The 22,449-nt window shown below is 45.3% G+C and overlaps 1 protein-coding gene across 3 annotated transcripts; it reads left to right on the top strand.

Moving 5' to 3' along the window:
• The first annotated feature begins 6,820 nt into the window (after positions 1–6,820).
• On the top strand, positions 6,821–11,402 carry LRATD1 (LRAT domain containing 1). Of its 3 annotated transcripts, none has more exons than XM_029938279.1 (2): positions 6,821–7,146; positions 8,135–11,402. In XM_029938279.1, the coding sequence occupies exon 2, from the start codon at positions 8,171–8,173 to the stop codon at positions 9,050–9,052; it is 882 nt and encodes a 293-aa protein (XP_029794139.1). In that variant the 5' UTR covers positions 6,821–7,146; positions 8,135–8,170; the 3' UTR covers positions 9,053–11,402. The 3 variants fall into 3 exon arrangements, with proteins under 3 accessions (XP_029794139.1, XP_029794140.1, XP_029794141.1); XM_029938280.1 differs by having other exon boundaries at positions 7,140–7,216; XM_029938281.1 differs by lacking the exon at positions 6,821–7,146 and adding an exon at positions 7,384–7,635.
• Positions 11,403–22,449: the final 11,047 nt, after the last annotated feature.

The raw sequence follows: 22,449 nt of genomic DNA, 5'->3' as shown, positions 1-22,449 counted from the left end.
CTATGGCAGATTTGGTAAGTCTGGGAAGGCTGCCAGGAGGAAGTGAATTTAAACTGAGACCTGAAGATTGGAGGAAAGAATCTTAGCAGAAGGAACAGAAGCAGTAACAGGAGAAAGAGCAATGAAGCAGAGAAACAGGTAAAAACAAATGTCCTTAATCGGCACTGGCTGAAGCAGGAAGCCAGAGGGCCTGGAGCAGAAGACGAGGTGGAGCAGTGAAGGGCTGGGTCATGGATCTGCGCCTGCGCTTCAGATGCTGCTTTCCCAGTATCCGTCGGAGAATTACTGAGGAGCGTATGGAGAGCAGGGCAGGAAAAGGGTGTAAAGATATACATGCTGTACCAATGACTCTGGTTGCAGTACGGGAGATGGCTGAGGGAACCACACTATGGAAACGAGTAAGTTGCTGCAGCAATTTCGATGTGTGTTCCTGCTGACTTGGGCCCAAGATGGCAGCACAGGAATGGATTGATGCAGGAAAACGAGAATGACGTGCAGGAGGGAGAAACACCAGGAGTGGAGGATGGCCATGTGGGGGCCTGAGGGTCAGGGGAACATGATGGCACCCAGGCACTGGCTCGCAAAGACGACAACAGTGCCTGTCCACAAGAGGACACACCAGCTTCCCAAAGTGCTCAGCTTGGGACATACTGCCCTTCGGGTGTCTGTGGAACAGCCCCAGGACGTGCCTTCTAGGCTTTTGGGTATTTGGATCTGTAGTTCAGGAGAGAAATGGGGCCTGGAGGTTTCCATTAGGGAATCATCACACAGAAATGTGATGCAAGTCAAAGCGGCAGACAAGATACCCAATGAGAACACATTGAGAAGAAAACCTAAGAACTCTAAGAACAGAATCCTGAAGAAAACCAATATTGAAAGGACAAGTTGAAGGAAACGAGCCCATAAAACATCATAAGAACAACAGCTAGAGAAGTTGAAAGGAAACCTGGAGAGCGAGATACAAAGGAAGGTGAAGAAAAATCTTATGTCAATAAGGAGGAAATAGTCTGCTATGCCACATGCTTCAAGAAGGCAAGTAAGATAAGAGCCCAAAAGCATCCATCAGATTCAATACCAGTGGGTCACTGGGTCCCCCGTAGGAGCTGCTCAGTGGGTTGAGTGATGGCGCAGGAGATGCCCTGTGGGAGGTTGGGATACAATGTGTATTGACAACTCTTTCAAGACTGGAGTGTATCTCAAAGGAGATGCATGGCTAGGGGATGGCCTTAAGTTAGGAGAGATTAAAAGTGTTTGCACGCAACTGGGAAAGGAGCTACGAGAAGATGTAGGATTATATAAATGAAGATGAAGCAAAGAGGTAATCGAAGGTGGGAGATTCTTGAAGAGACCTAGGGAGATCGCATTCAGTGCACAAGGGGTGGACTGAGCTTTACCAGAAATGGGGCCGGAAACAGAACTGTACTACAAGGACATCCAGCAGTACAAAAGGCAGAGAAGCTGTGCTTTGCACAGACAACCCAAGGATATCCAGCATCAATCAATTGCCAAATGAGGAATTAGCCATCAGGGAGCAGGGGTTCCTTGTTCACTCAAGTTCCTGCTCTAACTGTGGCCTATTAGACAAGTGGACTGGGGCATGGAGTTTAAACAATAGAAGAGAGAGAGAAATCCTCAGCTCTGCCACGGAGCTGCAAGGCTTTTTAAAAACCACTTGACTTCACACACCTTTGAATGCAAATGGATACATTTACCAGTTTAGTATACCCAAGTCTAACATGCACCTTGCTCCTTTTAGAGACGCACCACAGAACGTCTAGAGAACATAATGGCAAGTATTTATCAAGAGCCTACTCTTCTAGGGCCTTACTGTACCCCCAAGAATAAGAATAATTTCTTATATTTGAGGAGTGCTTAACTGGTGATTGCTATGCTGCACCTAGAATGCTTGCAGAGACTGTTTAAAATGCAGATTCCTGGAGCACATCCTGATATTGTTTCACTAAATCTGTGGGTAGAGCCTTCCTTCGGGTCTGTACTTCTCTCCGACTCCTGGGGATGCCAGAGAACCACTTGGAAACCCAATACTGCTTTCGCATAGCAAACCTTTCACACCATCTAATTCCAAACGTGTGCTAGTTGCTGGGTGAAAACAGAAACAAAACCAAACACTGCCAGCTCAGTAAATAAAATGGTGACCATTGTTTGTGCACGCATTGAGTCGGGCAAGGTTTATCTATGGAGTGTGTGCAATGAACCAGACCCCACGCTCAGCAAAGGGATTATAAATTTGAACTAGATTTGGGGCTTTTCCTCAAATAATTCTTAGTCTATTGAGGAATAAAGAAAAGAAAATCAACCAATGATACTAGTTCAGTTTGAAAAGTGATTTGACACATCTGCCACATCTCAAGATGTGGGAGAGGACAGACATGTGGGGGGAGGGCGCTGATGCCTGACTGGGTTATACATGTTGATAGATGGTAGATGAGGATGGCAAAGAAGGACTTTCCAAACAGAAGGAAAAGCCAGGGACATGTGTGACCCAGTCCCACCCAGAGCTCTACCATCACTGTCATATGAAAGTGGCCCCATGCAAAAGGAATGGACTCTCCTAAAAATCTGAGAAGAACACCAAGAAATGACTAATACTTGGCTGAGATATCTTTGTATCACCCACATCCAGGAGCGTATTCAACCCACAAGTGCTAAAAGTTTTGCCCAGAGAACATCTATGAGTCTTCAAAGGCAAAAATGATAAGAAGCCACTGAAAACATAGGAGGGAACTGGGGAAAATGTGACAGTGTGGAATTACAACTTAGAAGGGGGCACCTAGGACAAAATGGAAAGTTAGAGCACATGCAGAGGGGTTAAGCGGAAGCAGAATTCTCTTTAGTCTTAGCTGCAAGGAGTTGACCCTACCATTTCTATGGTCTAGAAAAAAGCAGAAGGCAGGGCGGAGAGTTACATGGAGGTGAATTTAGAGGAAAAAAAAATAATTGGGAGAAACGAAGTAGTACCAGAGGGGACGGATGTATCCCTTGCTGATTTCCTGAAATCCTGGGTGATGTGGACCTGCAGAGACACCGCAGGATTTCCATCAATGGAAAGTGGCTCTTCACAGTGAGAACAGACACTAAGGGGAAAAGGGAAGGGGGATAGACTGTTGACCGTTCTAAGATAATTCTAAAATAAAGAGGGGTATACCAATCAGGATAGGTTCCTGCTGCAACAAATAGTCACAAAAATTTTGGTGGCTTTAAGTCAGTAAGATTGGTTTCTCCCCCACATCACACTTGTATGCAGATCATTTGAGAGGGGAAATCTCCTGCTCTCCACAGCCATTCAGGAACCCCTGGCTCCTTCCATCCAGTGGTTCTGCCATCTCTGAAAGCCTCGGAGTCCTCCCACAGATCCTCTCCGTATGACCAAATGGGATGGCACAGGTGTATGGAAGATCATACTCATGGCTTTAGTTTCAGCAGCCAACCCCAGATGTGGCTTACTGAACTTCTACCCGTATTCCACGGGTCAGACTCAGTCAAATGGTGCCCATGGAACAGCATGGGCAAGCAATTTAGCTGTGTGCCCAGAGGAAAGGAAGTGGGATTGGTGAAGCCATGGTACTGTCTCTGCCCCACACAGGTGCAGAGTGTCCTTTCGCCAAGGTCAGGGTGGGTATGTTGGGTGCCTAAGGTAGTCAAGGACAGGAAAAGAGAGAGTTCATGAAAGGCTAAATGTTAAAGTAGGATGTACAACTAAAAATTATATATGTGTGTGTGTGTGTTTGTGTGTGTGTGTGTGTGTGTACCCACACACTCTGATGTACATATTCCTCACACAACAAAATGTTCATTTACGAACAATTCAAAGTACTGCAGGGCACAGGATGTGATCTGCTCCAGGGCTTGCACACAGAAATCAATACAGAGCTTTAGATGTTGAACTAGTTTTGGAATAGACAGGTCTCTTACAACCTCGAGAAAGAAGCAGTCCTGCGCACCCTGCCAGGGACAGCCTTGGACTCCCCATCTTAGGTTCACTTTTCCCTGAGGCCAAGGACAGACAGAACTGGACAGTTGTCATCACAAGTAGGACATGAAACGCCCCCCCCTTTCCACCAATAACAATAGGAATAGGTAGCATTTATATAAAGGTCGCTATGTGCCACACACTGCGTGTGCACGCTTGATCTCACACAACTTAATGAGAGACGTACTATTTTACCACATTTTACAGATGAAGGAACCAACACCCAGCAACTCAAAGTTACCCAGATGGGAAATATTGAAGGAAAATTCAAACTAATTGGCTTCCAGAGTTTGTGTTTTTGATGACTCTATTTTTCTTTTGGAAAACTGCATTTCCTCCCTGTAAAAAGACAGGATGGGGTGAGGAATAATAGACAAAACAATTAGCAAACAATATTTTGTGATGAAAATAAAAGCTAAGGATTTCTGATAGTGGACTCCATTGAGTTGACTGGCCTATTTCTTGGTTTATGATCTTTACTGTTGCCAAAAGGCTACAAAGAGTAGACCCACGTTCCTTATTGTGCGTTGACTCCTCCTTTTCCATACCGCCAAGTCATCATGTTCTCAGCCTTGTATTTCAAGGTGGGCTCTCAGGGTATTTATTCTCCCTGGTGATTACTAAAGCTGTAAGGTTTTTGTTTGGTTGGTTGGTTTTTACCCTGGCAGAAGGAGGGGATGGAAAGGAGTTTCAAAAAGTTGCATGCTGATGTTTTAAACTTTTAGCACTATATTTTGAAGCCCTGACAATATTTGTCCTTCATTCTCCTTTAGAATGCTGGGGTGCTGAGCAAAGAGGAACCACCTGCGGCCTGGGCTGCAGTCTGGAACACTTATGTGATAAGATTGCCAAGACAGAACACGGCATCCCAGGATGTGTGTCGTGAATGTGCACAAGATTTGATCTTGGGATGGACAGGAGATTAAGAGAGAGAGAGAGGTTATTCAACACCAAACACTACCTCAATGACCCCCGTCAACTCCCTCTGAGACACCAGTAACAAACTCTTCAGATACTCCCTCCTAGAGATCACAAAGTCCAATTTATAACCAGACCAATGACTCACTTCTCAATTTCTGGGGCCACTTGTTCAATTCCCTTGACTTCAGGGCCCAAACCAGTAGTTTCTTATTTATAGAGAGTATATAAAAGGTCATCACAATCTGTGGTCGGTTCCAAGGATGGCAACTTAGGTTCTTATAACTTGCCCATGGCCACATTTCTGAAAGAGGTTTTCATACATCAAATGTGTGCAGAATGTCATTTTAAAACCAGTTTTCCAACAATACTTATCAAGCACCTAATTTTGATAAATCACTATAGTTGGAGGCTATGGGTTAAAGAGAGACCTTCAGAAAGCTGTGTGATGGTGCTTGAACAGAATTGTCTACCAAAAAAATAAAAATAAAGTTTTAAAATGTGCATCAGTCCTCAGGTAACTTCTCTGGTACACCAGTTTTCTCATTTTATAAAACAAGATTTTTTTTTAACTCAACGAACAGTACCGACAGGTCTGGAACTCCACAGGCCTCGGAAGAAAGCTGGCAGTGGTAGCAGGTCGTCTGTTTTCTCATCTCTTGTGGCGCCAGTACTGGAGAGTTCCCTCCAGAAGCACGAAGATTAAATCACCCACTTAAACCTCTTAGCACAGTGTCTACCCACTTGTAAGTGGTCAGTACATGTTGGCTATTTCCATTTTTATTATTGATGATGGAGCCCGTTGTACAGCTGCATGGTGAAAGACGGCCAGAATACAAAATCGTGTAGAGCGCAGGCCAGTCCTCCAGTCCAGCTGTTAACTTTGCAAAGAGCAAGAAAGTGAATACAGGTTTGCAATTAAAAAGGGGAGAGGGTGGGGGTGAAGACTAGATCTCCAAGAGTTTGTGCCAGCTGCAGAGGGTGCACAAAGAGGAAGCACCCTATTCTCCCTGGGGAAAGAGTAGGCTTCCCAGAAAACCTTCCAGAGCCCCGTCTTGAGAGTAGAACCAGATGTCTATGTGTTACAAGCTTTTTAAACTGTTGCTCTAGAATGTCGTAAGTATGAAAGTCACCTTTTGACATCCAATCTCCAGAACTCGTTCATTTATTAACATTCCACCCAGAAATGCGATCATTAACTACTGCTGGACACCCTTCTGCCACAAAACCGAACAAAAGTCCCTAAGCGAAGGCAGTTCTGGGGCTTGGCCATGGGAGTTTGTGAAGCTCTCTTTTCATTGAGACTTGCAGCCCAAATCACGGGCCCAAGTAGGGAACGGGCTGGCCCAGGTTCAGATAGCATTTGTCAAAGGTGCTCCTTTGAAACCGGGCGCCAGTGCTGAGTCAGCAGTTTCACGCGGACCCGAGGAGAACCTGACATCGTGGGCACAATTTGAAAGGCATCCGTGCCGGGAGGGAAGGGTCTGTGGGCAGATCGACCTGATGTCCGCGGGAACCGAGACTCCCGGGGGCCCTAGCAGGGCCCAGGTGCCTGGCTCCGACAGCACAGCGTCGGTCCCCGCCCCGGGCCGCCCTCGGAGCCTGGGTACACCGGGGGTTCTTCTCCACCCGCAGACTCAGCTTTGTCGCGGAGTCTGTACTCCCTAACACACAACTCGGGCGCACCGCCTTCAGTCACGATCTGCTCGGAAAAGCTGGGGGGCGAGGGTGGTGGCGCGCAGCGTCGCCATGCACCGGCGCCGCGCCCCTCGCGCGCTCCCCGCGGGCTGTCACACCTCCACTCCCGGGGGCTGTGAGCGTTCAGGGGCGCGGGGGCCGAGCGGGCCGGGGCGGAGCGCGAGCTGGAGAGCCGCCCCTGCTCCCCTCCCCCGCTCGCGGAGATTGACAGGGCCTGGGCACCGGCCCCGGCCAATGAGCGCGCCCCGGGGCGGGCCCTGGAACCAGCTGCTCCGGCTACTTAGAGTCTTGGGCTCCGCTGTGGGAGAGCAGAGCCGAGTCGGGACTTACCCAGGTGGAGCGGGCGCCCCAGCCAGCGCCCACCGGCAGGCGCACGGGCACCGCGCCGAGAACCGCAGGGCACCGTTCCGCGCGGGGCAGAGCGGAGCCGCGACCCCACGCGCCTCCCAGGACCCACCAGCCACCGCCGCCTCCGCAGCACCCATGGGGACCAGGAGACTTTAAAGGAGTTTGGGGTTTCGGGAGCAGGGAAATCACGGGTACGGAGAGGCGGCTTTCTTTGCCTTGGAAACGGTTTTTCTTCGTCCGACTGTTTGGACTCTGTGCCGGGTAGGAGGGAAAAGGGGTCTTTTGGCTGAAAGTGGACCTCCCTGCACAACCCACACCCGCACCCGCACCCGACCCGCACACAAACACCGCACTGGCTTCCCCCGTCCTTCCCTTTCCTCTTTGTTAGGTTATTTTAGACAGAACGGCCTCGCCTGGCGCAGCCCGATCGGCCCTGCTGGGGAGAAGGCGAGAGAAGTAAGGGGCAGAGTGCACCTGCTTGTGTGGGCAGGTGTGCCCGAGTGCGTGGGTGTACGTACATTGGCGAGCGTGCAAGCGTGGGGTTAGAATTGTGGGCGAATGTGGGGGTCTGAGTGTGTCGTCGCGAAGGTTTGTCATTGTGTCTATGTGACATTATCACACCGATACATCCGCCTGCCTGTGCCTGGGCTCCTAAGTGAACAAAATTTTGCCTGTGTCGAGTGAGTGCCTGCGAATGTGCCCGCTTGTCATTGTCCGAGGCGCGGTCAGGGGAGGAGCACGACCTAGCGCAAAACTGAGAGGGGGGCTGGCGAGGCTGGGGACAGGAATGTGAGCGCAGCTTGCTCCCAGCTCGGAGGCCTTAGGCGCCCCTTCTTCCTTCCAACCTACCCCTCGGTCCTTTCCCGGGTGCCGGTCTTCCATGCTGCCACAACCCGCGCTGTCGTCCCCACTGGGACCCCGCACGCCTTCCAGCTGCCTGCCTTTTCTCTTGTGGGAGTTGTACCGGGTTCCCGGATGGGGTCCGAGGCTGAATGGTGGCGTCTGCGCTTTCCCGAAGGACTGGTGGCTTCTGCACCTGTCCTGAGGCTGGGGAGGAGCGGGTGACTCCAGGGCCGGCGCGTGGGCGAGCGGGCGGGCAGGTCCCAGGGGCACTGCGTGTCCTGGGGAGGGGCAGCTCGACTCTGACCCTGTCTCGGCCTCCCGTGTGTGCTTCCGCAGATCCCAGCTCCTGACCCTCGCCTCGCCGCGTCATTGATGGGCAACCAACTGGACCGCATCACCCACCTCAACTACAGCGAGTTGCCCACCGGGGACCCGTCGGGGATCGAGAAGGACGAGCTGCGAGTCGGGGTCGCCTACTTCTTCTCGGATGAGGAGGAGGACCTGGACGAACGCGGCCAGCCGGACAAGTTTGGCGTGAAGGGCCCCCCGGGCTGCACTCCGTGCCCCGAGAGCCCTAGCCGCCACCACCACCACCACCTGCTGCACCAGCTGCTCCTCAACGAAACTCAGTTCTCCGCCTTCCGGGGCCAGGAATGCATTTTTTCCAAAGTGAGCGGCGGCCCTCAGGGCGCCGACTTGAGTGTCTACGCTGTCACGGCGCTGCCCGCGCTCTGCGAGCCCGGCGACCTGCTGGAGCTGCTGTGGCTGCAGCCGGCGCCCGAGCCGCCCGCCCCCGCCCCGCACTGGGCCGTCTATGTGGGTGGCGGGCAGATCATCCACCTGCACCAAGGCGAGATCCGCCAGGACAGCCTGTACGAGGCGGGCGCGGCCAACGTGGGCCGGGTGGTGAATAGCTGGTACCGCTACCGCCCGCTGGTGGCCGAGCTGGTGGTGCAGAACGCCTGCGGCCACCTGGGCCTCAAGAGCGAGGAGATCTGCTGGACGAACTCGGAGAGCTTCGCCGCCTGGTGCCGCTTCGGGAAGCGGGAGTTCAAGGCGGGAGGGGAGGTGCCGGCCGGCACGCAGCCCCCGCAGCAGCAGTACTATCTCAAGGTGCACCTGGGCGAGAACAAGGTGCACACGGCCAGGTTTCACAGCCTGGAAGACCTCATCCGCGAGAAGCGCCGCATCGACGCCAGTGGCCGCCTGCGAGTGCTCCAGGAGCTCGCCGACCTCGTGGACGATAAGGAGTAGCTTTGGGGGCGGGGGGAGGGGGGCGGGCAGAGGGCGCCTGCTCCTCCTGGCTCCCCGCGCCCGGCTCCCTTCCCAGCACCCGGGCCTCCCGGCCGGCCGGCGATCCGCGACCCCCGACCCCCTCGAGCGCCCTCCTGCGGCGGCCGGTGCCCAGGCTGCACCCTCGCACCCCACCGCAAGTGGCAGGAAGTCTCAGGAACTGGCCCCGGGACGACAGGGCAGCTGTGCGCGCCTGGCTGAGCCCCCCCGCCCCGCTCCCCAGTGGTGGTGATGGTGTTGGGAAACCCGGCGTGCGCTCTCCCCTCGAGTTGTAACGGGGGAGAGGAGAAAGGGCTGAAGGGAGCAGGAACGTGGCTTTCCCCACAGGTCATGAGTTGGTGACTGTCACCCGACCTACTAGGAAGGGACCATCACCGCCCCCAACGCGCACACACAGACCAGTCGGAGGTGAGAAATGATCTCCCCAGGGCACAGTTCAGCTCCTGTATGAAGGTGTCCCCAGACTGCAGGATTTCCAAGAAATCGAGCCTGTTCCTTAGGCACTTGTGAATAGTTCCACAAGAGAGCACTTCGGGACTCCGGGTTATCCCGAGGCTGCCCGGGACTTTTCCAGCTCTCCAGCTCCAAGTCTCCTGACATTGTATTCCAGGCTCGGGCAAAGCTGTAATGTTTGCTTCCAGTCCTTTCCACCGAGGGAAGCGACCGCCACACCCCCCCTCCCCCCCATTTGCCTGTGAGTCTCCCTCGCTGGCAGAAGGGAAGCCTTCCGGGTTCTGGAAGGAAAAATGGCTCAGCTGATTTGGTGAGGAGCGCGGGCCCCGCCCTCTGACAAGGAGAAGGTTCACCTGGTGTCTGAGAACTCGAATTTGTGGAGAAGGTCGCTTGTTCTTAACCTTAGATTAGCTCCCTAATCGGGCTGCATTTCAGAAAGAGTCCTAGTTTTTAAAGGGTTGGAGGAGAGAGAGGAGGAAACTATGGCAACATTCAAGAAACCAGCATTATTCGGACACCATAGCCAGTATATTTAGTTTGGTTTTCCTAACATAGAAATCTTAGAAGGTGGGGAAGTGGAAATAAAGTTTTAAAAGTGAGAGAGCAGTTTTCCAACTATGTCAACAAAGCCTATCGTGTTGATGTTTTTATTGACCATTTTAGCAACATGCTAATAAAATTTCAAATTGAAATTTTTATTTTCATGGCTTTAATCCATGATAGTTTAAATACTGGGGGCCATTAAGAGTGGATTTAGCTAAGAGCTTAGCTAACATTGCCTTTTTCACTCTATTTTTCTCAAATCTAATGAGAATTCTTGTTTTTGAATATTGTAGTTAATTTTGGGCTTGAAACGGCAACCCTAGTAACAGTGAAGTTGTTAATCAATGTGTATATTGTACTGAATTTCTGTCAGTTAAAGGGTTTACTGCTTGGGTGGAAATTGCTAGCAGGTTCCATGAGGTTTCTTTTCTCCATGTTGTATACCATTACCATTTCACCTTCGCATTCCTATTTTTCTTCCTCTCCCCTTGATGTCCTTAAGAAAGGAATCTAGAATTGGTGGCTTTTTCCCTTCCTCTTGAGCCAATCCCACAATTCATTCCTGAAAACCAGAAAGCACTTGTAGGACCAGGGCAAACGTGTGTTTTTCAAAAAAATTAAGGCCGTTCGAAACCCCTTCCTTGGCCAAGGATGTACCAACTTCTCTCGCTGTGTTGCAGCGCCAGCCTGACTGACTGTTAATTGATTCGGTGTTAGACACCTATAGCACCTATGTCCCTTCCCAGGGAATTTGTCCAATAATGGTGTTTAGCTAATTGTTGCAAGCAATTGCATATTGACAGCTGTGATTTAGTTGGACGGCAGATATGGCCAAAGCCAGTTTCTTGGCATTTCAAAAATAACGCAATAAAAACTAGTCGAGGTTAGCTGAGACTGGAAATGCCTTTTTTTTCACGGTGAAATGATTCATTTCTGTCTTGGTTTTTTTTTTTTTTTTTTTGGTTTCCATCTCAGATTCATTCCCTGATCTTGAATCAAAAAGGTCAGATCAACGAAATATGAACTAGAGTATTTTTCTTAAGCCTATTGAGTGATTTATTTTTAAAAAAATGTTTAAATGCATATGCTTTTCTTTCAGCACATACAACGGCAAAACTTTTGTAATAAGTACCTTATTTTTGCATGTATGGGGAACCGAAAGTCACTTATTTCCATAACTTATTCCTCTTTCAAATATCAGATGGCAGATCATAAACCGCAGTTCTTTATTGTGTCTACCCTCTCCACACTCCTTACTGTGTCCTCCCACTGTATCTTGGCTCTCTGCTGTATTAAACACCATCTGAACACTTGCTCCAGCAGAACTTCTTGACATTTTGTCCTCCACCTGTCACTCGGAGGGTGGGGCTCGAGCAAAAGAAATGCAGCAGTCGATCACGCTTAATACTAACATTTATTTCCTCTTATGGCACATATCTGATTTTTCTTTTACCAAGATGGTCATCATAAGAACAGAGGACTGGCCCAGCACTTTTATACTTGCTGAAACTCAACTGGCAGTAAAAATAAAAGTTAGGCAGCCAAAGTGGCATTCATTCCTGTACCGGTCCATCAAGGACGGGGTTGATGGTAAGACTTGTATAGATTTACGGTAGGAAAACACTCATTACAAAGGGGACTCTTGGTCCATGTTAATAACAGCCAATGGCAAAATAATCCTAAGCATCATGCACCGTGGAGAGAATCTTATCAAGATATTATCTAATAGCTTTCTCCAAATGTATTTTGAGGGCACTGTTGACAGTGTGAGTGAAACCAAATAGATGGATGTTCCTTTGAAAGGAGCCACGGGCATACTTGATTTTTTATTTTGAGTGAATATAGGATCTCTGGATTTTATCAGAGTTCCAAACATGAAGCCTCCTAACATTTTAGCAGAGGTTGGGAATTTAGTTTGGGTTGGAGTTATCCTTGAGAGAATGGAGCTTCATGGTACTTCTTCTGATGCTGAGTATGGCCAACCTGGAGGCGCACTCTGTGGGCTCTCGGGTAGAGAGGAAGCCCACCCCCAGGCCTCCATTCTTCCTCTGCCTTCAGAGGCTGACCCTGAAAAGGCAAACTACTAGAAAAGAATAAAGATTTTTACTCCAAGGAGTGCTTTGCTACACATTTTGTTATTTAAAAAAAAAAAAAAGAAAGAAAAAGTGGGGAGGAGGAGAGAGGACAGACATACCTTAAACAAAACCAGGCCTGGAATGCTGTTACTCCCCACATGTACTCATTTAAAAAAAAAAAATTCCTGTACAAATGACATATATTACATTTATTTTTTAAAATCTAAAGTATATCCATGAGCTGAATAGAGATATCAAGTTCCTCAGTAGTTAAAAATTTAAATCCCAGTCATGACTGCGTATTATTAAAAGAAAGACTAAATATGTATTCACGTGCAGATGACAAACACTTGAACCAGATTAGAACATCAAACGCAGAAGCAGCTGTAAGACCAATTATGTTACATGATCTTACCACCTTTAAAAAAAAAGTTTGAGGTTTATCTCCCTCTTTGTGTCATGTTTTATAGTGAACACTTTTGTTTGAATAATGATTGTTTTTCAGAAAAGCATTCCACTGGTGTTCACAAAATAATGAATTATCTGAATCATCAGTATATCCTAACAGTCTTCAAACATTACCTTACTGATGAATTGCATTGTATATTTCTTTCCATCTCTAAGAGTCCAATCTCCTAGTCATCTAATAAACGGAGCAGGATGGAATTTCAGTGAAATTAATCCTAGCTGCACAAACATAACAGAGCAACCTAATTTCCTTTTATCCATATGCATACCTTCAAAGCTTTCTGCTGCCTCGCTTTTAAACAGATGAAGAGAATCTTGTTAAGTTTGGCTTTCAGAGATGACTTGCCACATGTAGAATGGGCTTGTAGGTAGAAAATACAGGTTTTCAGGATTCTAGAAACATCAAAAACTGTGTCTAGAAAATGGTTATCTAACACCCAACTTGACCTATTTGTCGACAATTACTAGCTATTGGCAGAGTATGTATAGACATATACACAAACACACATATACATATATATACATACACATTTACACATGTAAATCTGTGTGCATACATTTGCATATACTCATATACTACACATTTATATATGCATTCATTGTATCTGTGTCCATAGATATGTTCCTACCTATAGCTAGTAATCGTGTTTTCATTCACAGATACAGAGATGTGCACACATGCAGATTATTTAAAGCAAGATAGAGAGTGACTTGAGATCTCCAAAAGCAGGTGACATTCTCGGGGTCCTCAAGCTAGTGAACAACTGGACAGCAAGGCACCCATGCCTGAAATGGAGCATAAACAAAAAGAAGAAAATGTGGGAGTTGCACTTGGTTTTGGTCTCAATTCTAGAAGTATGTTCCTTGTTTCTTTAACTAGAAAGGCCTAAGTTTCAAAGGAAAGCTGTGAAGATAAGAAAGTAATTACAAAATAAGACGCAAAAGAAAGTGGGAGAGTTCTAACATGATAAACAAAACGAATAAGCTTTTCAACAGGGGACGCCTATACTCTAACTGAGCCAAGAAAGCCAAGATCTTATTTTCCGGCCATGTAATAATTTATAAAATCCCCTTGATTCTATCACCCGCATGTAGTATGTTTGCCTCATTTGAACCTATGACACAAGAGATTTAGGTATTTGAATGTGCTGGGGAAAAGGAAAAATAGTCTTCTCTGGCTTTGTGGCTGTGGGTGAGTTTGTGATTCTTGCATTTATGGGCAGCAAGCACCCAGAGGAACAGTCTCCTGTGCTGTGGAGTGGAATCAGTCTCTCTGGTCAACGACGCCTTGCGCTGAGGCACAGACTCGGTGCTCAGTACAGTACTAGGTGCTCAGTACAATCAAGAAGGCATGTCTTCGCCTCAAGTGTTCTCTGTGATACCTAATCTAGGAAAACCAGAAATCCCACCACTTGGCTTCTCTACAAGGGAACCTAAATTACTCTCATTGAAATTGGATATTTCAGGCTTTTCCCACATCAGAAGATCCGGCAAAAATATAATTTCTGGGGCTTAGGACTAATACCAGGGAAAAGGTATCCTGAATATTCTATTTGCTAATAGGAAAAAAAAACTATCAAGGAATCCAAAGTCTAAATATTCTCATCATTTGGTTAGAAAGGGGAGAGCAAACTAATAACTCCAACTATACCAATTATACCTACAACTTCATCTCTCATTTATGTCAAGGGGAGATTTTTCTTGCATGAAATCACAATATTACTCCTTCAGAAAGAAGCTTATTATTAAAGCCCTTGCTAAGAGTTTTCCTCAGCTATGCAGGAAAAAACCTACCAGAATATGAGCTTAACTCCTGGAGAAAATTAGATTTGATGGAGTTTGGTCATGGGCGTTTTTCTAAACAAACATTATTCATTTATATATGAAAATATCCAAATAATAGCTATGCCCATTGGCTTTTATAATCCAATTACTTTTTTTATGTGAACAAGAGTTCTGAACTTAATTTTGTCCAAAGGGGAGAGGCTTGTAAAATATTAGGTATGAACAGAGCCAATGTCCTAAATTCCAAGCACAAAATAAATGCCTCCAATGTTAATCTGAACTGTATTCAGTCTTCCAAAAAATGGAAAGAGATCACATAAGGCTACTGCTTATGTGCTTTCCAAGAAAATTCTTGCCATCAATCTACAATATAGACGTTAATGTTCTATTCATGCCACAACAGGAAACTTGAGGGCTTCTCTGTTAGAGTATACTGATATTTGCTTTAACAAATACATTATTATTCTAAATTCAATCATTTTCCCCTCCAACAGGCCTGCAACATGCCAGCTCTCTGCTCACTGCCAAGCCCCTTGTTTTCAGATTCTCCTGGGGAATGAGCAAATCTAGGGGGATCATACTGACAATGATTCTATAAAACATCTCCCAGCTCTCGGCACATGCTTTGTTTTGTCCTGCCTTCCGCTTCTCAGTGGAATTGTCTGCCCTGGGTCTGAGCCAGAGAAAGGCAGGTCTCAAGGGTAGCGTTGCCTAATTTGGCAAATAAAAACATAGGCCAATCAATTACATTTCAGTTTCAGATAAATGAAGAATAATCATTTTAGTATAGTTGTGCCCCATGTGATATTTGGGACACACTTATACTAAAAATGATGTTTTTATTTGAAATTCACATGTGATTGCATGTCCAGGACATTACCTGGCCACTCTACTCAGGGAGGATCCTACATCTCTACGAAGCCAGAGACCTGATTTTTGAGAGCTGAAAATTAAGGACACATCCTCTATCCACAGCATGGAAGTGTATTACACAGATTACTCGTGTGTCTTTTAAGGCCAAGACCAGATTCGGGTTCAGAGACAAGCAAAGAGTCCAGAAGAAGCCTCAGAAGGAAGAGTTCACATGCTCCCTAATCACCGAGAGAGTCGGTTACATGTTTGTGTGGATGGGGATGGGTGTTTCATGTGTCTCTATTCTTACACTCTTGATTATATCTTATTGGACCTGCCATCCATTTATCTGAGGATATGAAGAATGCTTTCCCAGATACAATCGGAAATACTCTATGTCCGTTTCCAATCCCACCTCCTACGTATCCCAATCCAGGTCCCCACATGGCTATCCCATACCTCCTCTCCTGTCTCTATCCTCCTGGTGCCTCTGTTCAAACATGTGTGGCCACAGTAATCTTTTAAAAAACCCATAATGTTTATTTATTTTTGTGAGAGAGAGAGAGAGAGAAAGAGAGAGAGAAGAGCAAGTGCAAGTGGGGGAGGTGCAGAGAGAGAGGGAGACACAGAATCTGGAAGTAGGCTCCAGGCTCTGAGCTGTCAGCATAGAGCTGGATTTGGGACTCTAACTCATGTACTGTGAGCTCATTATCTGAGTCAAAGTTGGACGCTTTACTTATTTAGCCACCCAGGTGCCTTGATCTTTTAAAATACACATTCATGCTCACAAGATAAAGACCAAACTCCTAACGAGGCAGTCAGGGTCCTCCATGGTCCAGCCCCTGTCTACCACCAACTTATACTAAGACCACACAGCATAGGATACAGAACATGTAGTTTTCATTCATGCTTTCGTGACTTTCTATGTTGTCCCCTTTATCTGAATGCCCTTCTTGATTCCTAGTGGAGAACCCTTATTTTACCACCCCTCACAGTAGCACCATGCTACTCCCTGATATGGCTTTGGTAGTTTACTTCCGTGTGCTCCCATTGAGTGTGTTTACACCTCCCCCAGACTCTCCCCTACTATAAATATTGTTTACATCTGCCTCTCTCTAGACTGAGCTCTATTGGGAAAGGCTCTGTGACTTACTCATTTGTGCACCTGTAAATTCTAGAACTTGCAATAGATGCTCAGTCTGAATCTACTGAATGAAGGGAAGAAGTGGGGAAAGGGAAAAAAGTTGGCTCCCCCATCAGGATGTGGGACATCCTGCCCATGGTTTCTCTCTGAGCCAACCCACAGGAAGAATGGGCTAAAAGTGTTCACATCTACGATTCTCCCTAAGAATTCTACCATAGAAAATTAGTTTCTGTTCAGAAAATAAGCTAGAATTGTGAGAAATCTAGATGACACTATAGATGATGGGAGATTCACCATATGTAGTTGAAAAGGTTTCTCTGTCCTCGTTATAGGGTTGCAAGTGTTCCTTCATGAATGAACTTTATGAGTTTCATTATGATGGAAATGCAGATTTTTCTCCTCTTGGTAATTCAACCTCCACCGCGGTGAGATAGCTCTGAGAGCTGCAAACTGAGAAGGCTTACAAGAAGTAAACATGGAGACAAGCCATTTCCCGTATGGGCTACTTTAGTCAATGGGCCCTCAAAGACCAGAAATGCTTCATCAGTGCAGAACACGTCTGAAAAATACAAGTCCTGTTCATCTTTTGGAAAGTAAAATCTCTCCCAATCTTACTAATAAGCAAAATCTCTGGCATCTGTGGAAGGAAAACGGTCCCCTTGTCTAACATTCCAGCAGGGGGAGCAGGAGAAATCCAGCCTGCTCTGACTGATGACATTTGCACCTCCAGCGAGCTGAACTAGAATAATTTGAAATAATTTGAAGTGCAATTGAGCACTAAAAATATACCTAGATGAATGTCTTCTAAAATATATATACTTTTATATTTGATATTTCCCCCAAAACTCTTAGGAGGAGCACCCCATATTATTCCAGTGAAATAGTCTTCTCTGAGCACCTCTGGACATTAAGGTAGTTTAATCTGGTTTTGGTCATGGTTATGGTTATTTTTACTTAAGAAAAGGTATTTTAAATTGAGGTTTTTAAACCATAATACCCTGCTGAGGAAAAGAAGTGTCAAAACTCAAGAATGGAGTATTCCTTTGGAATGAAATACTACTTTGGGGATTAGAAACCTAGGTAAATATGGGTTATGGTAAAACTACGGTTGCCCAGAGAGCAATTTCTAGAGGAGACAGCAGACGAGATGTTTCATTATGCAGCCTCACCATCCTCATTTCAGAAATCAGTGCCCCTTGTGTGCATCTGTTTTATTTGTGTGTAATTTTATGAGACAGGATCTACACAAGGAAATGGGAGCAGAGGTAGTTACGCCATCCTCTATAGACCAACAAAATAAGTGCTTGACAGCCCAGATCTGTTCTGTCCATGGTACTTCCTTAAAGCCTTTAAGGGTTTTCCATAACTTGCCAGACAAAATCCAGACTGCATGGCATCATCCAAGCTATGCCCCTTCTATCCCCTTATCCCCCAACCTCTGAAGCTTCCTGCCTTGACTCATCACAGTGCACAGTCCCTATGAGTCTTCTGTATGGACCTGCTTACCTTTCTCTAAAAGCCATGTCATTAGGGGTGCCTGGGTGCCTCAGTCTGTTAAGCATCCGGCTTCAGCTCAGGTCATGATCTCATGGTTCGTGGGTTTGAGCCCCGCATAGTGCTCTGTGCTACAGCTAGCTCAGAGCCTGGAGCCTGCTTCAGATTCTGTGTCTCCCTCTCTCTCTGATCCTCCCCTGCTTGCACCATTTCTCTCTTTGTCTCTCAAAAATAAATAAATAACATTAATAAATAAGTAAATAAAAGCCATGTCATTATATGCCTTTGCTCAAGCTATGTAAAACACCATCCTCCCCTTCTTATCCACATGTCAAAATCCTCCTCATCCTTTCGGACACAGGTCATTTATTAGCTGTTCTGTGAAGCCCTCTTTCTCCTACAATACACTCTACCTCAACAACAAGCCAAATTAACCCTTCCTCATGAGCTCCTGTAGCTCTTTATCTGAGCATTTACCATTCAGTTTACCTACTTAATATTCCAATTTCCAGCCCCTAAACTATATCAAACACAATTTATTTAAGTTAATGGGAACCAGATCACCTGCTGAATTGGGTTTTAATCTTCAGGTAGGTATCTTGGCATTCTGGTCTTTGGTTCCTTATTAGCTAGTATCTGGTCATATTAGATGCCCAACCAATGCTGACTTCATTTGACTCAGTTAACTTAATAAGAAAGCAAATCTTTTGCTATAAGAATAGTAAGTGCTTTTTTAAAATGAATATTCTCATGGGAGATCAACTCCCTAAACATTTGGTGGGTCCCTTATAGGCAAGCCTTTGTTTTACATCATGTGGATACAAAACATGGTCTAGACTTCAAGAACTCCATCTGGTAAAGGAGACAGGTACACTATTAGCCACAGTCCACTGAAGCCCGGAATGTAGGTCATTACCAAGGTACAGTGAAAAAAATATATACTGTAGAAGGTCAAAGGAAGAAGCACTTGGAAGGAGGCATCAACTTCAAGAAATGAGCCCCTGACTTGCGTAGAAGATCTGAATGGTGTTTTTAAGGCAGCTGCACATTTTTGTTGAATCTTTATTAACAGATGGGAAAATAGATAATTTTGGCATGTTATTGAAATCTAATAGACACTCTTCTGTCATTTTTATGTCAAATGCTATTCTTAGAGTAAGTTTGGTCCTACAAATTCTGTAGATGTGAGATTTACATATATTGAATCAAAGCCATTTTGCTGTGGAACTACTGAGATTGGCAGGTTATTAGCATTTAATTTACCCATTAATTCATCTCCCAGTGCATCTCTGCAGGCAAGATTTTGATTGATAGGTGGACTGGTTGCCTAAGATTTAGTTCACAGGGTTAGGACAAATTCTCTAGTGGGAAACTGTACAAATCAGGGACTTCTTGGGGAAGGGCTAGGGGCCCTGAGCAGTGATGATGGTCGGCCATCTGAGAAGGTGCTCTTGTACAAGGAGAGAGGCGAAGGCCACAGACAGGAGGGCAGGACAGCTTTAAGGGGCAAGGTAAGCTGTAGAGAATAAAAGCCCACCAAAATGTCAGAAACCATGAGGACATTACTCAGATGCAGTGTGCAGAAGGTGTCAAGATTAAGACCATTTTGCCAGGCAGAATTAATAGCTGAGGCGGAAATATGGCTGGCAGGAAACTGACAACTCTGAGAACTGATACCGGCTCTCAGTCTATATAAACATTCCAATTTCAAAGTGCCTTGTGTTTAATTTAAAAATGGCCCCGTGAAGAAAACAGGAAATCTATCAACGTTGACAATATTCCTTCAATTCAAATAACAGAATTTCTTTGAAGGAAAATAAATCAAAGCCTCTTGCCAAAGGACACCGTGAATTTGCTCAGGTCTTTCCAATGGCCTTTGGTGCCAAGTGTTGGCTTTCTAAATTCTTCCATTGATTTTCATAAGTATGTCCATGAAACTTAGCATATAAGTAAGGTTTTCCTTCTTGTATGGAATTCTCATTTGCTTGAAAATGGAAAAATCCCAGATTCTCTTCAAAGACTGAGAAATTGTCAAAATATCCAGGTGTATAGGTGTGAGTGACTGGATGCAATTCTTTATGTGTTGAATCTCATGTTAATAAATTCCAAAGAAAAACAGCTGACTTTATGCATTTATTTTAATAAGGCTGTGAAAACAGTTCATTTACAGTATAAAACCCTCTTGTCTTTTAAAAATGCTAGACAGAATATTTTAATAAATTAAATTTGTCTGCCTGTCAAATCTGTCAAATTGACAAGAACCCTCAAGGAGTTTTGCTGATGTTGTAGTTTTATTCTTCCAATAGGATTACGTTTGAAATTTAATATGGGCTGCTTAGCGGAAGAATCCATCCATCAGAGTAATTTTAAGTAACAAATACTAACAGAATTTCCTAAGTCGCCAACCTTCTAGGGCCAGGGTGATTTTATTTCCTTTGCAAACTATTTTATTACCCATGATAGTGTCCTGAATATTAGATTTGTCTACAGTGATGAAATAATCTAAGGAGGCAAATTAGTCCACATCATCAGAATAATAACTACTGACATTACTCAGAGACATGCGGCCAATGCAATCATTGTCATCCTTACAACTAACCTGTGTCAGTCAGATCTCCCTGTGCCCTTTGTACAAATGGGGACACTGAGGCTTGACAAGGTAAACACCAAGCTCAATAGGACACAGCTTGCATTTAGTAGAACCAGCACTTTAATTCAGATGCTCTGATCTGAATCCATTATGTCTCTCTGTCTCTCACAAGATCTCCCAGGAACAATCAAATGTCTCCTTCCACCCTTTTCTCATCAGGAATCCCCACTTAAAGCTTCCTATTAACACGTGGGAGTATTTGTATTATGCCTCTTGTGCCAGTTGGACAAAGGAGAACTCTTAATTTTTCAAAATAATGTACCTAAGAGAAGTAGGTATTAGGGCATTCGAAATCATGAACACAATCGAACACTGGACCAACAGTTTAACCCATATGCTAATCACCTAGACTTGATAGTCTGTCTCCTGGAATAAAATTCTCAAATGCATGTCTAAATGTCAAAATGGAATCAGGCTTCAATATTGAGGTCCTTCTGTTTCTCATTCTGAACTTCAGAAATAGAGATGCACCTGTTAGATAATACTTAAGGAGTTGCTGTCTGTCACCAGGAGTCCAAGGTGGTCCTCAGAGTCATTTAGTGGTCAATAAATATTATGCTCTTATAGTATTTGGAGGAAAGGTCTCTCAAAAATAAATGGAAGGAAAAAAGAATCAATAGATACATACTCTGCTTCTTTATAAGAAGTCTAAAATTTTGGTTTCATAAAAGGTACACAGGATTTCAATTAAATTTTTCTGGCAGCAGCTCGTAAGAGTTGTACAAACTGATGCCTGTTTCAGCAGCTGGCCAGCCCTAACAGCCGAGCCATGGCATGAGTCAGGGGCTGCAGAGCTCTGGCTGCAGGACATATTTATACACAGAAAGAGGCCTGTTTAACTCAGCTAGGAGAGCACTTCTGTGAGCTGCTGCAGTGAACGAAGGTTTACCCATGGCTGGTCTCATGAAAGAATATCTTATGGCTCAACCTATGGCATTTCCATTTCTGAATGAGATTAGTTGTTCCTCATGAACCATGAAACCACTAGAGATTGAAATAGACCGGAATAAATAAAATTAAGTAAGTAAATCATCTAGCAGAGGATGGCATAATGGAAAGGATGTTGGATTTTGAAAACCACATAGCTACAAATCTGACTCCTCACTTTCTGGCTGCATGATCTTGGGCGCAGGGTTAGGAGGAAGTTAATTTTTTATGCTTGTTTATTTTTAGAGAGAGAGAGAGATAGTGCAAGCAGGGGAGGCTCAGAGAGAGGGGGAGATAGAGGATCCAAAGTAGGCTCTGTGCTGTCAGCAGAGAGCTTGATGTGGGGCTCAAAATCATGAATCGGGAGATCATGACCCCTGCCGAAGTCAGACACTTAACCAACTGAGCCATCCAGGTGCCCTAGAAGTTAAAATTTTTAATGGCAGTAAAATTTCCACCTACAGCGCTTTGTACATAAAAGGCACTCAGTTGAATCCAATGAATCTAAGCTATTAAGTGAATTTTATTTTACCCTTGAGATTACATTTTTCATAATTCTTTTTTTTTTAGTTTATTTATTTTGAGACAGAGAGAGAGTGAGTACATAAGCAAAGGAGGGGCAGAGAAAGAGAGAGAATTCCAAGCAGGCTCTGTTCTGTCATCGTGGAGCTCAGTGTGAAGCTGGAACTCACCAACCTTGAGATCATGACCTGAACCAAAACCAAGAATCTGTGGCTTAACTTAATGAGCCACCCAGGTGACCCCAGATTTCCTAATTCCTGAACGGGTTTGCATTGTCTCCACTTAGATGGTAAGCCTTTGGAGAGAATGAATCTGATCTTACTCATTTTCTATTATTTTTAGCAGAATTTCAAGTATGTAATAGTTGTTCAAAACCTTTTTGATGAAAATCAAAGATTTATTGAAATTTCATCTGGATAAGTGTGCTCTGAGGAAGATATAAATT

Source organism: Suricata suricatta, chromosome 4 (genome assembly GCF_006229205.1).
Source record: "Suricata suricatta isolate VVHF042 chromosome 4, meerkat_22Aug2017_6uvM2_HiC, whole genome shotgun sequence".
Classification (NCBI taxonomy): Eukaryota; Metazoa; Chordata; class Mammalia; order Carnivora; family Herpestidae; genus Suricata; species Suricata suricatta.
Note: the sequence above shows the minus strand (reverse complement) of the source record. Positions and strands in the feature narration are given on the sequence as shown.

Excerpts from the sequence above, each read along its gene's own strand:
- LRATD1 (XM_029938279.1), top strand. The coding sequence starts at position 8,171 with ATGGGCAACCAACTGGACCGCATCACCCACCTCAACTACAGCGAGTTG.